The 15,758-nt window shown below is 48.6% G+C and overlaps 1 protein-coding gene across 1 annotated transcript; it reads right to left on the bottom strand.

Moving 5' to 3' along the window:
* Window positions 1-3,976: 3,976 nt before the first annotated feature.
* Window positions 3,977-14,056, bottom strand: CKAP4 (cytoskeleton associated protein 4). The gene is made up of 2 exons (XM_054574588.1): window positions 13,607-14,056; window positions 3,977-6,440 (listed from the first exon to the last, which is right to left on the bottom strand). Exons 1-2 carry the CDS (start codon window positions 14,054-14,056, stop codon window positions 5,109-5,111), a joined length of 1,782 nt encoding a protein of 593 aa, XP_054430563.1. The 3' UTR covers window positions 3,977-5,108.
* Window positions 14,057-15,758: the final 1,702 nt, after the last annotated feature.

The raw sequence follows: 15,758 nt of genomic DNA, 5'->3' as shown, positions 1-15,758 counted from the left end.
TTTCTTTCTTTTTTTAAAAGATTTTATTTATTTTTATAGAGGGGAAGGGAGGGAGGAAGAGGGAGAGAAACACCAATGTGTGGTTGCCTCTCATGCACTCCCAACTGAGACCTGGCCTGCAACCCAGGCATGTGCCCTGGCTGGCAATGGAACCAGTGACTCTCTGGTTCACAGGCACTCAATCCACTAAGCCATACCAGCCAGGGCTAAAGATATTGTTTTTCTTAAAGGGCTACCAGGTCTTACATGCTATGACTCCATCTATTGGGCAAAAGTAGCCCGTGGTGATAGCGGTCAGAACAGCGGTGACCTTTGGAGCTATTGCCTGAGGGACCCAGGGAGCCTCCGAGGACTGGGAATGGTGAACATCTTCCCCTGGTGGTTAGTACAAGGCATAGCATGTGTAGAAATTCATTCAGCTGAGTACTTCAGACATGTGTGCCTTAAAGCACACACTTCAATAAAAGGTAAATCCCCAAAGTGCTAGGTGTTTTTAAGTGGAGAAAAGAAACCAGTTCTAGAGTAATTCAGAGCACAGGTTTTTAACTTAGAAAACTGGATTTTATATCTGGCTCTACCTCTTTCTTCTCTGGGACTAGTAAGCACTGGGAACGAGTTATTTAATTTCTCTGTGCCTCAGTTTCTCCATCTGTAAAATGGGGATAATAATAGCACCTTCATCACTGTAACAATTTAAATGAGTTAATCCTTGCAAAAATCCTTGAAACAGTGGTTGGCACACAGTACGTGCTCAATAACTGTTAGTTATCTCTTGTGTCATTGACGTGGGTCAAGCATAGTGTGATCTCTGTGAATACAGAGAAAGAAGACACAGCCTTATCGTCCATGGAGTGCACCATCCAGTGGGCAGACAGACAAGCAATCGTGAGACAGAGGGAGGGGCGCTGTCAAGCGAGGAGCCTGGAGCATGGGAGCCCAAGGAAGAGCTCCTACATTCAGTCTGTGGTTCCAGCATGTACGGGAAGGCGAGAGCTCTAGTGGGAGGAAGCGGCATGTGCCAAGGTACCTGGAGACCACGCGAGAAGCCCTTGTGGAATGACTCAGTTGGCCAGTGCAGCTCTGAAGTCTACGGAAGATGAAGCCAGAGGGCAAGGAGAGAGCGCAGCCAGAAAGCTCCTTCTAAGCCACACAACAGAGCTGGGACTTTCTCCTGAAGCCAAAGGGGAGACACTGCAGGACTTGATGGGGAAGGGACATGGGCAGATCTCTAGAGAGAGACCACACTGGTCACCTGTGGGGAATTCTCTGATTGGGAGCCAGGCTAGAGACAGGGATGCCACTGGGGGCTGTTCCTGTCCCTCAAGACACATACTGCAACTTGTACATTTAGATCGTATTTACAGCTGGTCTCCTCCTAGCCAGATGGTGTCACGAAGACAGGAACCATCTCTGTCTGGTTCTTAGTCATCTCCTGTGTCCGGCAAAGGGTGCTGCTCTGAGTATTCCTGAATGAATACTGAGTCCATGAACCACATTTCTGTCCTCAATGTAACAGGCAGGGGGTGCAGAGAGGGGGTGCTGCTGGAATTCCAGACCCATCTCACGATAGAATGGAGAGAAGGCTGGGAGAAGTGGGCGGATGGCTGTGTCAGCTTCCCCAGAGTGGGTGTGGACGGGCAGGAAAACGACGAGGCAGAGATGTGCTGACGCCTGCACTCACAGCTCAAGCAGCGAGGGGAGCAGTGGTTCCACTTACTCTGGAGGGAAATGATGACTTCGGTTTGGAACCCTGTGAGGCATCTGATGAGGTGGGTGTGTGCCCAGATGTTACTGAGAAAAAGGACAGATCAGCAGCTCAGAGACATGCTTTGAAGAAGACATAGGGTGATTACAAACTACTTAACAGCTGGTAAAGCATGGCTCCCATCCATTAGAATGAGTGCTTGGCCTCCGGGCAGGGGGCAGGGCCCAGGGACCCTCACAGTGCCCGGATATTAACCTCTTAAGTTGCTGGATTGATAGGAAGTCTAGAGGTCCCAAGGGAGGCAGATGCTCAGGTGGTCCAGGGTTACAGTGCATTTCAGTCACTTAACCTCTGGTGTGGCTGCACAGAAACAAGGCCTGAAGCTCTTATTATGCGACAGATTTGTGCTAAGCTAAGCGCTCTCCACCCATGACCTCACTCAAACCTCAAAACCACCCTGTGAGGTATGACCAGCAGCAGCAGCATCACCCTCACCCTCTTCTCCATTCTAAGTAACACAGGAAGTGGTAGAGCAGTCTTCCCAGGAGCCTGCTGATAATCCCACCTGGGGAAGTTCACGGCAGCCTCTGATCATGGCAGTGGGTCACCTGCAATTTCATCAATATCTTCAATAACTTGTGCCTATTCCCCCATTCAAAAATGAAGGCAACCTTGCTTCCTGAAGCTTCCTGTCACTCATGCAAGCATTCCAAGGGACTTCCCACAGGCCTCTGCAAACCTAACCACCCCTAGCCCAACTGGCTCTCCTTCCTGTGCCCTATACACTTGGCTATAGCACCTGTAATTCCTCATGGCACCTACCAGTTCCCACAACTGTCACCCCCCACTGGAATGCAGGGACACTGGAGGACAAGGATACTGTCACGTATGTCTTGAATTAATTGATGTACAGCTATGGGTTCAATAAATGTCCATTGAATGGGCAGACACATAAACAAGACCGAATTGTGGTTATTCGGGCTAAGCTCAAGCCCCAGCTGCCCCACCATCAAGAATGTGAATTCATAACGCAGTCCTTTTATTGTCATCACTTGAATTTATATCTCATTACCTGTATCACCCTTGTAGATGTTTTCTACTCTATTAAATAAGAATCTATTAATACTCCACAGTCTGAGATTAGAGACTGCAGAAATGATGGAAGAGCAGAAATGTGCCTGATGCAACCGACCGGCTGGAGAAAGAACTGAATTTGTGTTTCCATGCAGTTTAGCTGCTCAACCCCATCCCCCAAAAAGGGCAAAACTAGTTACTGAAGTGTATATACCAACTCCTAGACTTTAAAAGATATATATAAATGATTTCTACCATCTATGAAGGTGACATCCTGATCTGTGAACTGCTTTAGGAAAAACATCATGCTCAGAGTTGTGAGGCCTCAGAGATGCCACCTCAGGAACCCAGAATGATTGGCAGAAGTTCAGAGTAAGGGCCCTCTGGCCAGAAAGGAGGGCACGAGGATACTTGTGCACTCAGGTCCTGCCTTCCCTCCCTCGACCCCCACCCTGGCCTAGGTGGGAGAAAAAGAGTTCCTGCGCTGGCGGTGTTAGAAGGGGGAAGGATGCTGTCAAGGGGCAATGGGTTCAAATCTCACCCCTGGCACGTCCTAGCTAATGACCTTGCATGATCCTCCCCAGCCTGCTGCCGCTCTGTAAAAGGGAGTACGTATGATGGTGCTTACCTCCCGGATATATTAGGAGGAAAAAACAGAGGCCTATGAACTGCTTAGCACAATGCTGGCACACAGGTGCTCAATCAACAGCCCTTTATTAGCTTAGCCAGTCAGGAGGGCCACCTGCGAAGTACACGTGCCCAAGGTTTGCGATGGGGCTGAAGGTTGCTAAGACGGTCTGAGACACAGGTTCTCAAACCTGGCTGCACACTAAAATCACCTAGTGTGACTTTAAAACTCTAGCGCCAGCCCTCTTTACACCCAAGCCCGTGGAGGCGGGCCCAGGCATTTTTTTAAAACTCTGGAAGATTCAAACAGGTAGTCAGGGTTGAGACCGTCTGCTGTAGCTAACAAGAGTTGGAGTCAAGCAATGACCTATAAACAAACCTGCTATTAGTGCATCAAAAGTATGTCCCCAAGCCTAAGAGTGAAGCCATCTTGGTTTTAAAATTTAAAGAGTCTGAAAATGGAAAGCTTACTCATCTTTCTAATCCTCAATACTGCACAATAAAATACATCATAATTACTAAATTCTCAGAAAGGAACCACTCTGGAAAAGTCGTAACAAAGCTCAAGTGTTTATTAAGAATTAAAAATACTGTAAATAAGCCATACAGTTCATTTCACAGTAAACTAAACAAACCTTTTTTTAAATTTTTTTTTTTCTTTTTTTGAAAGGCAAGACAGCCATTTAAGAAGAGTACAGCTCAAAGGGAAAGGGAAACGGCGAACTACAGCAAATGCACACGCTCCTCACTGACAGATCAGGGTCCGCTCTGACGGCAGACCTCTTCACAGACATTGTGGCAAAATGAAAAGACTTGGCCTCCGTTCCCCAGGGAGAAAGCCCATGCCTTTGTGAAGAGCCCCCATAATACATTTCCTGAAAGAATGCAAGGGCTCCCCTTTCAGGGATTATAAACGTATGCATTATTTGGGGACCCTACCAAGAGGTGACACAGGTCAGGGGACTCTGTGGGGGTGTTGTGCCTTCACATTCAGAACCGTCTGGATTCTTTGCATAGTTACCTTTGAGATCATGGGATGACTCAGGAAAGGAAGAAGACACCCACACCATGGGAGGCCACAGTCAAGCAGCTGCTTCTTTCAACTAGCAAGGGGGTGGGGGGGCTTCCCCCTCCCTACTCAGAGCTGGCATTGATTAGTTTTAACCAATTTAAAGTGGAAGACAAAATATGAGTGACATCTCCTGAAGACTTGGGCCAGAAGTATAAAAAAAGTAAAATTGATTTTCCTTAAAGACACCTAGGAAGAAAAATGCTTCCCCCACTCCGTTTTTTTTTTTTTTTTTTTTTTTTTTTTCCACTTGAAATCTGCCAGCCAGCCAGGCTTTTTTGAGGTTAATCTGCTTCTGTTTATCCTCGGTTGAAGCCACTACCATTCTTCTCTGACACTAGAGACATCCCAGCCAACAGGCACCTCTGATCCACAGGGGCTGGGCCTTAAGGAAACCAACCAAAAGCAGAAGCAGAACACTTGAGAAACCAGTGGTGTGTGGTAATAATCGTAAATAAATTAACCGGGCACAGAAATACAAAATGCTGCGGTGTTCCAAGTGGTGTCCACTGCTCTTTAACAGGGGACTAGAATGTGGAGGGGAGGGGGCGCATGGGAGAAAAACAACTTTTTTTTTTTTTTTTGGTCATGAGAAATTGGACTTTCAATCCGCACCCTGAAAACACAATCCATTTAGACTTTTTCATGAATTTTTTCAACTTGCACAAACAACCTATCCAGGTCACTTCTCAGGTCATCGAGCAAACCCTTGGCTGATTCCAGGTTGTTCTCGTTGGTTTCTATTTTCACTGAGTATGCCACCAAACTGTCCACGGCAGTCCTGAGCATTTTCAAGTCCGATTCCACTTGGCTGACTGAGGATTTGAGGTGGTCTAGAGAAGCAAGTCTGTCCAGGAAGTCCTGAGGAGGCACGTGGGCTGCCTGGGCTTGGTCCTGACCCAGCAGCGCGTGGACTTGCTCTTGAACCTTTTGGAGCGTGTCCACAGTGCTGGGGAGCTCGCCCACGCTTCTCTTCAACTCCTCCACGTCGCTGTAGAGCGAGAGCTGGGCCTCCCCCAGGCTCCTCACAGTGCTGGCCAGGGTGCCCTTGTCCGCCTCCTCGGCGGAGGAGCCCAGGCCGTCCAGGCGTTCCTGCAGGGCGGCCAGGCGCTGCTCACACTCCTCGCTCTTGGCCAGGAGGGCCTCCAGGCTCTCGCTCTGCCGCGCAGAGGCCATCTGCACGGCCTGGACTCCATCTTCCACAGTCTGCAGCCGGGAGTCCAAGCCCTCACTCTTTTTGTGGAGTGCTTCTAGGGCGTCGGAGTTTTTGAAAACCCCATCTTCTTCTGGCCTGAGGGACTGGGCCTTCAGCTGGCGCAGCTCCTCCTCAAGTCTCCTGATCTCCTCTGGGAGGTGGGAAGTGGCCTCCTCGGACTGGACAACCCTCTCTGTGAGGGCCTGCAACGTGAGGTGCTCCGAATCGGCTGCCTCCTTGAACTTCTGCTGCTCCTGTTTGAGGCTCACCAGCTCTTTGACCTCAGTGTAGACATCAGACTCCATGGTCTGCAGGGTGCTTCTCAGGGCCTCCAGGTCCTTTTCTTTGGACTTCACAGAGGCTTGTATTTCCTTCACAGCTTCCTTCAAGGCTTTCAAATCCTGCTTGTATCCCTCGGCGTCTTCCAAAGAGGCAACCTTTGCCTTCACGTCATTTATTTCCTTCTGGCTCCTCTTCTGGACATCTGTGAAGATGGCAATGTTGTCGTTGATGGACTTGGTGAGCTCTGTAAGCCTCTCCTCCACCGTGTTCTCAAGGGATGTGAAGTCCCGCTCCCGGGCATCCTTCACCACGTGGATCCCATCTGAGAGGTCTTTGAGAATCTCATTCTGGAGCTTTTGCAGAACTTCACTGATCCGGTTGATCTCGCTCTCCCCTTGCTTCACGACTTTCTCTGTGAGATCTTGTTTATGTTGGGAGCTTCTCAAGATGGACTCAAAAGTCCCAAATGTGGCTTGTAGAGACTGCACCTGTAACCAAAGTCCAAATGTCAGCTGCTAAGAAGAGCTGATGAGGGTCATGCACACAACTATGGAAATTTTTTGTCTGCCCAGCTTCCAGGTCCCTCCTCTTCTAGAATGGCGCCACAACTGTCATTTGGAGAACCATCCTTACACACACACAGTGGCTATGTGGCTTGGGGGACCAACCTGAGGGCCCCCTCCTAGTGCGCCAGGGATGGTTTGTAACACAGCCCTGACCAATCAGCACTCTCTATCCACCTTGCTCCCCAAAAGTGGAGCCCAGGTATGGGCACGTGGCCTGACACAGGCCAGCAAGTCAATTCCAGGACTACTGTTAAATCTACTTCAAAAGAAAACCTCACTCTACAGGGGACTGCTATCTACAGAATGAGAGAAGCCTGGAGCTGAGCTACTCAGACTAGCACAGGAAGGACGCAGGTCTAAGAATCAAGCCAGCAGAGAAGAAAGCAGAACTGAGAAACAAGATGATAAGATCAAGTCTGAAGACACAATTTGAATCCCTGGATACAGCTACACCTTCAACTCTCAAACTCTCAATTCTCTAGTTTGAGCCAATAGGTTCTCCCCACCACACTTTGAGCTGCACTTCTAGCTTGCAAGTCAAAGAGTCTCACAAGTTTTCGCAGGAAAAAAGTCTGAGGCACATGGGAGACAGTGGGCTGAGAGGAAAGAGACGAGGATTTGGGTCTCTGCTCACCATTCACAGCTGTGCTGCCCTGAACAAGTCATTGTTCTCACCTGCAAAATGGGAGCGCTGGACCAGATGATCCCTTAGCATGTTCTGGCTTAGTGTATACATTAAGATCCTATTGGCCATCACACATTCATTTTAAATAAATTCTACCCTAAACAAGGTCTGATCTGGGAAATACCTCAAGGAGCTGGTTTAATGTACTGAGAGGCTGAAAGATGATGATTAATGACTTCGGCTTTATCTTAATATGTTACACGGGGCCACCTAGAATGCTTTCTTGCACGCACGCACACACACAGAAAAAAAGAACTGAATCTATCAAGTCTCCAGCTCTAATCACCAATTCACAGAAAACATACAAAAGGGAAACATGCCAGGAGGATGCAATCAGCCAAAGCCACAGAGTGGAAAATCCTACAGGACAAGTAACCGGGATCTGCAACAAGTAACTGGCATTTTAAAAGGGAAATAGACAGGAGACTATTACAGATTAAAAGAAATTTAAGATTCATCAATCAACTGTAATGTGTGGACTTAAATGGATCCTAATCCAAACAAACCAATTGTGAAAGAGAGATTTTTGAGAGAAGCAGAGAAATCTCATTATGGACTGGGTATTAGAAGATAACCAAGAATTATTGTTAACCAATGAATGCCTAAAAAAGCAGAACAACAAATCAATGTTTCTCTCTCCCCCGCTTATTCCCCCCACCAAAAAATAAATAAATTTTAAAAAATAATGGTTAACTTTGTTAGGGATCATATACTATGTTCTGTCAAAAAATAATAATAAAACAAAGAAAGAAAAGTAATTCTTGCCTCTTAGAAATAAATCCTAAAATACTTTGGGTGACCTGATATGTCAGTCAGGGATTAATTTTAAAATTATTGGGTTGGCAAAAAAATGTTACATTTTTTCCATACACTGGCTCTGGTAGTGCCTAGTTGTCCTTAACATCATTCCAAACAATTCTATTAGACTGTATTGTGACAGCTGTCACATCACTGTGCATTTAAAAAAAAACTTTTCAAAATTCATGAATTTTTGTGCGATTTTAATATTGAAGGTGGAAGAAAATATGCAACATTTTCAATGTATTATGCTTTATTATTTCAAGAAATGTAAAAATGCAACCGAAATGCAAAAAAAAAAAAAAATGTGTGCAGTGTATGGAGAAGGTGCTGTGACTGATAGACTGAACATGACTGAATGTGACTTTCTGACTGAACATGTCAAAAGTGGTTTGCAAAGTTTCTTTGTACTATTGATATTTTGGCCAAATATTTCTTTGCTGTGGGGCTGTTCTATGCATTGAAAGATGTTTAGCAGCACCCCTGGCCTCTAACCACAAGAAGCCAATAGCGGGAGCTAGGCAACATACTCGAAATATCCAAATCAATAAAATCATTGGTGAAAATGAAAAATGTGTATTTTATTCTATGGGAAAAATGTAACAGGCTTCTTGGCCAACCCAACTCCGTTGACTATCAGCTGGGTCTGCCAGGGCAACTTAGGCCTTTCAGAGGGCTTAGAACCCAACTCCAACATTGTCTGAAGCCCTGCACTCCACTTGTGCCCACTGAATCTTCTGGGTAAGGACCGGCCAGCCTCTCTGCCCATGCTGTGGCCACTCAGAAGACCTGGGCCATTTTCCAAAACTGACAGCATCTGGAGAACAAGAGAAGCCAGGTGGGTACCCAACAGGGCAGTGGAGTAGAGTGCTTCTGACTTCAGATCACAAAGAAAGAGGGAAGAGGTAGTGATTGAATGAAACAAGAATAGAAAAAAAAAATAATTACTGAAATTGGGATTCATTAAATTGATCTCATCTTTTGTTTATGTTTCAACATTTCCATCATAAAAAGTTAAAAAATAAAACAGTGTGCGCTCTAGACCCAGACTGCCTACGTTCACAGCCTAGCCTGGACACTTCCTAGCTGTGTGATCGATCGTGGGCAAACTACTTAACCTATCTGTGCCTTGGTTTCCTCAGCTGCAGGACGGGAACAAAAGTACCCAACTCCAGACTGTCTTGTGAGGATTAAGTGAGTTAATCTATGTAAAGTGCTTACATTGTGCCTAACATACAGTGAATGATCAATAAATGGTAACTATCATCTTCATTATTGTTTAATCTTTCTTCTAAAGTAGCTCAGAAGTCTGGAGATTCCTAGACCATCCTCAGTCCAATGCCAAAGGGAACACACTACAGGAATGGGAACAGGACACCGAGGCTCTAGTTCCAGCCCCACCAATAACCAGCTCTGTGAGCATGAGTTAAGTCGCACTCGCTTCCCAAGTCCCAAGCTCCTTGTCTATTAACAAACAGGTTTCTAAAGTCCCTTCTGGCTTCTACCAGCCTGTGATTTTAAGACAAATTAGAGTAAGGTTCTCAGGGACTTTAGGATATTAGACAATTTCCCTGCCCAACCAAATATAACCTGAGTAATAAAGAACACTGGAGAGAGCTCACCTCTGAAACTAGGCTATGTAATCACAGCACTTGCCTGTTCTCAGAATAGAGACATGAGCAGGTGAGTGCAGTACCTGCAACATGGCAGGCATTCACCAGTGAATGAATCAAAGAATAAATGAATTAACACAGCAAAGTCAAATTAAGACTGAGCTGATCCATTTCCTCTCTGACCACTGACTATCACCCATATCCAGGGCTGGCTTTTCACAAATGGCTGGGAAAGGGACTAGATCAGAAAATATGGATTAAACCAAACAGACCAATTCCCAACACTATAAAAAAGAACACAGTGATGCTGTTGGTTGTTCATTTTTACATGCAAAGCCCTGATTATAATTAATATGCAACAGATGCATTTGTTCCCCCAATATATGTGGGATGCCACTAAGTGGTGGGTGCTGGGCAAGATGTCAGAGATAAAATAACAGCTAAGACAGTATCCCTGCCCTCAAGGAGCTCACAACCTGTGGAAGGGGGATGGTGGTGACTGTCATTCAACTACAGTATACAAGTTATGCAAAGTACTTCAGAGACATCCTCTCTGACTTCCGGTCAAGATGGCGGCATAGGTTAACATAGCTTACCTCCTCGCACAACCACATCAAAATTACAACTAAGATATAGAACAGCCCTCACTCAGAATCATCAAAAATTGAGTTGAATGGAAGTCTAACAACTATAGAATTAAAGAGACACCATCACATTACATCTTCCTAATAATCTCATTAGTGGCTCCCATTGTTCTCCATTTCATAAGTGAGGAGACTGAGAGGTGGCAGAGCTGAGCATCAAAATCCCAGAATGTGTGACTTCAGAACATGAGCTTTAACCTCCATGCGATATGCTCAGGCAAAGGTGCGTTCAAAGTGCACGAAGAACATGGAGATGCTGCCTAAACCCAAAGCCCTAACTCCTGGTCCAGGGCCAAATGGGAAAACAAAGAAATATGACCAGAGAACTTACTCTTCAACAAATAACAAGTAGTCTCATTAAACTCCCCCCGCTAGGCCTAAGCCAACTCCTACAATCACTTTAGGTCACCCTGGATCCACCAGGGTAACCTGGGACCTTTAGCTCCACCACTTAGGACCTGTATGTGACAATGAACTAGTAACAACCAACGACCACTCCAGGCTCAGCTGGCCTACCTGTGAATTAATAAATGGTACCTGCCTCAGAGGATGGCTGGAAAACACTTAACAGAATGCCTGGCGTTAATATGTGAATGCTAATTATGACTAACACTGTAAGTATGATATGATGAATAATAATAGTGAATACTAATTATGAATAGTAACACTGTAAATATATGTCCCTGCTGAGACTCCAGCCCCAACCAAGCCTTACATCAAGTCTAAAAAGGGTTCAAGCTTAGGTTGTCAGAAGACCCATCACTACTCACACCTCAATGCAAAACAACTTATTTCCTATCTACCCAGGGATGCACAAAGAAGTGACCACACACTGTGGCAAATCCTAACACTCTTCTGGGCATGTTCTGAGTTCCAAGCCAATGGAATGAGCATAAATTGAGCACTAGTGCCACTGCCAGGCCAGGCCCAGAAAAGACAACAAAATGAACAGATGAATGGTTAAGAGTGTTTTAGGAAATATCTGCAGACTGAATCCTAGCCCTACCACTTACTAGCTATGTAACTATGCAAAGTTACTTAGCCTCTTTGTGTCTCACTTTCTCATCTGCAAAAGGGGGATAATAGCACAGGTGACCCTTGAACAATTTGGGAGTTACTGGTGCCAACCCCCCTGCAGTCAAAAATCCACATGAACCTTTTGACTCCCCAAAACCTAACTACTGATATAGCCTGTTGACTGGAAGCTTTACCAATAACAGTCAATTAACATATTTTGCATGTTATATATACATATTATATACTGTATTACAATAAAGCTAGAGAAAATGTTATTAAGAAAAATCATAAGGAAAATACGCTACAATGCTGTATGTATGTATATATCGAAAAAAAATCCACATATAAGTGGACCCGTATAGTTCAAACCCATGTTGTTCAAGGGTTGACTGTACTTAGTATCCCGTAGGAGCTGTTGTGAAGAGATGAGCGCACAATAAATACGATGCATTAAATAATAGCTTGATTATAATACTAAGTTTAAAAAAAGGTCACTATTTTCAACAGTGATCACTAACTCAACACTTTGTAGTCAGGTGAATTCTTAAAAATCTAGATGGGACCCTCCCCTGTGTAAGTGGGAAAACTGAGCCCTAGAGAGGAAAGTAATCTGTACACAGCTGTGACATGCGACAGGGAAGGGGTGGGAACCAGAAAGGAGGGACTAAGAGGGACAGGGAGGAAGCGGAGAATAAAGCCCAATTTCTTCAATCTGGATTCATGATTTCCCCTATTTGGGCCTCAATTTCAATCACTCCTCTCACAACTTCCTGTTACTGAACAGAGGCAGGGTAGCCACCTGCTGTTCCTCAAACATGCTCGAGATCGTCCCCCGTCTGTGTGTTCCTCATGCCTTCTCTCAAGTTATGGATCACCAACTCAGATCCCAAACTGTGGCTCTCGACTGAACACCTGGATAGCACAGAGGCCTAGGCAAACTCCACACCCTCTCTCTTCTGGACATTCCCCCAGTTTCCCCTGATGGAAACCTATTTATGTGCAGCTTCACAAATGTGACTTGTGTCTTTTCTGCTTCCTACCATCCACAGGACCTACGCAAAACCATATGACTATCACACTTCAATAAACATTATGGTTGATTAGTAAGTGGGTGGATTATAGGGAGGAAAATGGGAGCCTAGTGATTCTACTCCAGCAGCATGTCTATTTGTTTAAGAATGATTTCGCACTCAAGATAGGCAAAGCACCACTGCCTACTTAATTCAAAAAGTCACCTCCCGTGGCCTACAGCACTGAGCAGGCTGACTCATCCCAGTTGCTCTGCCTGTCTTAAAATTCCTAGTCCTGCATACTCCACAAAAGTGGAAAGGAGCCTGGCAAGACAGACAGCATGCTGGGAAAAGGAGGCAGCAGTTTCGGGCTCCTAAGTGGTGGCGGGATTTTTTGTTTCATCAGGCAACCAACTTTCATTGAGCAATGACATTACTGGCGGACAGCGGAGGAACGAGATTAGAGGGAGTTGCATCTGGTGTGGAGACACACAGAAGGGTGTAAGCTAAGCAACTGTATGTTGAAAGTTGGGTCCATCCACACACCTGCAACAGGCTCCTGTGGACCCTGAACTGGGCAGGGGCCTGACATCCTCATGCCCTCTGCCACGCATCGGCTGGGGTCTGGATCCATTCATTTACTCTCTCTAACCCTCAGTTTTCTGGTCTGGAAAATGGAATCAAAACTGCCAGTCTTTCCTCTCTCCCAATGGTTGCTATGAGGATTAGGTAATAAGTGAGGAAGCCTTCTAAACACCATATAAGTGGTATTATTCACCAATATGGCCTACTATTCTTGGCCTTTCCTTTCCTCCTTAGCTATAGTACTCTGCTTCCAAGGCCCAAATGGGTACATTGGTCTGATAAAGGATGAGGGGACCTAAAGATACGTACTATTTCCCTGGAATTTCTCAAATGCATAAAACTATTAGGTCTTCCTTCCCCAGGCTCCAGGTCTATTAAAAACTGGCTCAGATGTCTCCCACTGGGAGAGCTGAGGTACTTGCGGCCTTGCCAGAGGCTTCCAGGGATGCGCTGGCTTCCCTTCCAACCCCTTTTCAAGAACGCTGCCCATTCAACGGTTCCTAACCCCCCAAAAAAGGGCTCCCCGGAGCCTCCGGCTTCCTTACAGGTCACCGGTCGTGTCCTGTGACAGGCCCTCGGCCCACCCTCGCGGCGGTCCATCCCTCGAAGCCGATCCCTCCGCAGCAATTACAAAAAGGGTCTGGGGGCCGCCTGGGGACTTGGGGGTGGGTGGGTGGGTGGGGTGGGGGACCTGGGCAGGGGCCCGGCTGTAGGTACGGGGGCCAGGGACACCCACCTTCTGCTCGACGCCCTGCAAGCCCTGCCCCAGCTCCTCCCGCTGCCGGGAGAAGTCGTGGTGGCTGCGCCGGACCTGCTGGACCTCCTCCAGGACGTGGTGCACACACCAGCCCGAGAAGACGGCCGCCGCCACCAAAGCGAGGTAGAAGAGAAAGTTGAGCGCCCGGCCGAGCCTGCGCGAGCAGGACGCCGAAGACGAGGCGGCGGAGGAGGAGGAGGTGGAGGAGGACTTGCCGCCGCGGTGGCCGCCCTTGCCGTGTGCCTGGTTCTGCGGATGCTGCGGCGGGTGCTGCGAAGAGTGCAGCGCGGGCGGCGGATGCGGCGGCTGCTGGGGCGCCGGCGGCTTCTTCGCCACGTCATCCGCGCCGCCCGACGGATGGGCGCCCTTCTCCGAGGGGCTCGCGGCGCCGTGGCCGCCCTTGGAGCCCCTTTGTTTGGCCGAGGGCATGGCGGGCGCGGCGGCGGAGGCCGCGGGCTACGAGGAGAGCGAGCGGGACGCGCGGCCCGGGACACTTCCTCGGGTTCCCCCGGGGCTGGGTGAGTGGCACGCGGCGCTGCTGGCGTCGGAGCGGCCAAGAGAGAGAGGGCGGGCGGGCGGCGAGAAAAGAGGCCGGGCGAGGGAGGAAGGAGGAGGGGGCCTGACTCCGCCGCCGCGGCGCCGACCCCGCCCCCCGGGAAGGGAGGCCGGGAGCGCGGAGCGGGGAGAGCCTGCCACGCACGCGGGGGCGGGGGCGGCCCCTCCCCCTGCGCCACGACCCCACAGAGGGAGGGCCGAGGGGAAGAGGTGGCCCAGCGGGATCCAGGGGGGCGAGTAAGGGCCAGTCCGGGTCTATAGGGGCAGGGGCAGGAGTGGGCGGTGGAGGTGGAGGTGGAGGTGGAGGTGGAGGTGGGGGTGGGAGGCGCTTTGAAGTGGGGGCGTGACCGAGCGGGGTCCACGGGGCCGACGGGTTGAGAGGTGGCTGAACCCGGACTACGAGGGCCGGGGCAGGCGGCTGAAGTGACGGAGGGAGGAAAGGCGGCCGGGCGGGGTCTACGGAGTCGGGGACCGGCAGCCGAGGTGTTCAAAGGGAGGGGGCGAAGGCCTGGATGGACCGGGGCCGAGACTGGCGACTGAGCGGGGGCCACGGGGGCTTCGGGGATAGGCGGCCGAGGTGGGGGTGGCCAGGCGGGTGGGAGGAGGGAAAGCCTGGGATGACCCGGTGCAGTGGGCCAAGCGCGAGCACCGTTTCTTTCTCGACCAGTTCGCAGAGAGGAAGTGAAGGAGCGCGCCCCAGGAGCCCTGCCCCGGCCTGGAGTGGGAGTAAGAGGGCGGGAACAGACCCCCCACCCCAATTCCTTCCCACTGGGAGTTGGGGCATCCCCGCCCCCCACTCCCTGCCTTCTTCCAAGCCTGCCACGGGGCTGAGCCTTGGCTCTTCCCTTGGATTTGAAGGCGGAGGCCAAAAGGGCTGTCTGTGTAAAACCCGGTCAACCCCGTAGGGCACTGGGACATAGTCCAGCAAAGATTCTTGGACTATGTTAAGTCTCTTCGTGGAAACAAAGAGTGTCCCCTTAGCCCAGTCAGTCCACCGTCAACGCTATTTACTTTTTTTCTGAAGCCCTGTCAACTGGGCTTTGTCTTGGGGGGTGCAGCAGTCTGTCCACAGCCCCTACTAGGGACCAGCCTTGGAGCACTGACAGGGTAGGCAGATAGGGTTGTCGCATCTACTTTGGTAGAAGAGAATACAGTAATGTCAGGATTGTGCTCAGCAACTTACATTGGTCTTAAAATCTCAAAAAACTTCGTAAGGCTGGAATTATTTTACCCATTTTATAGGAAGGAAACTGAGGCTGCACTGCCACCCCAAATGATTGGCTCAAGGTTACATTCAGCCATCTGCTTCTTCCAGAACCTATGCCTTTTAATCACTTTAGAGGGGGAAGGAAATGTGACCCCATGGAAATTAAGCAACTTGCTCACTCTCACTAAGGCTAGTTGGTGCTGGGGCAGGGACCCAACTCCACTCCGCTGTTTTCCTCCTGAACCTGGTATCTGGTGTGTGCCTGGCACTGTGTATGCCTAGCAGTGTGCTGTAAGGAACACAGCTTCTTCTGCCTGTTCTCCCAATTCTGTTTTTAAAAACATTCCCTGTCCTTAAGGCCTAGTTCAA

This window comes from Pteronotus mesoamericanus, unplaced genomic scaffold (assembly GCF_021234165.1).
Source record: "Pteronotus mesoamericanus isolate MK-2021 breed Mesoamerican mustached bat unplaced genomic scaffold, CSHL_Meso_final contig_263, whole genome shotgun sequence".
In the NCBI taxonomy this organism is placed as follows: domain Eukaryota; kingdom Metazoa; phylum Chordata; class Mammalia; order Chiroptera; family Mormoopidae; genus Pteronotus; species Pteronotus mesoamericanus.
This window is presented reverse-complemented; position numbering and strand designations above follow the sequence as displayed.

Coding starts and splice junctions, on each gene's coding strand:
- CKAP4 (XM_054574588.1), bottom strand. CDS start 14,056: ATGCCCTCGGCCAAACAAAGGGGCTCCAAGGGCGGCCACGGCGCCGCG. Junction 6,441..13,606: donor TGCAGGGCGTCGAGCAGAAG/GTGGGTGTCCCT, acceptor CTTTGGTTACAG/GTGCAGTCTCTACAAGCCAC.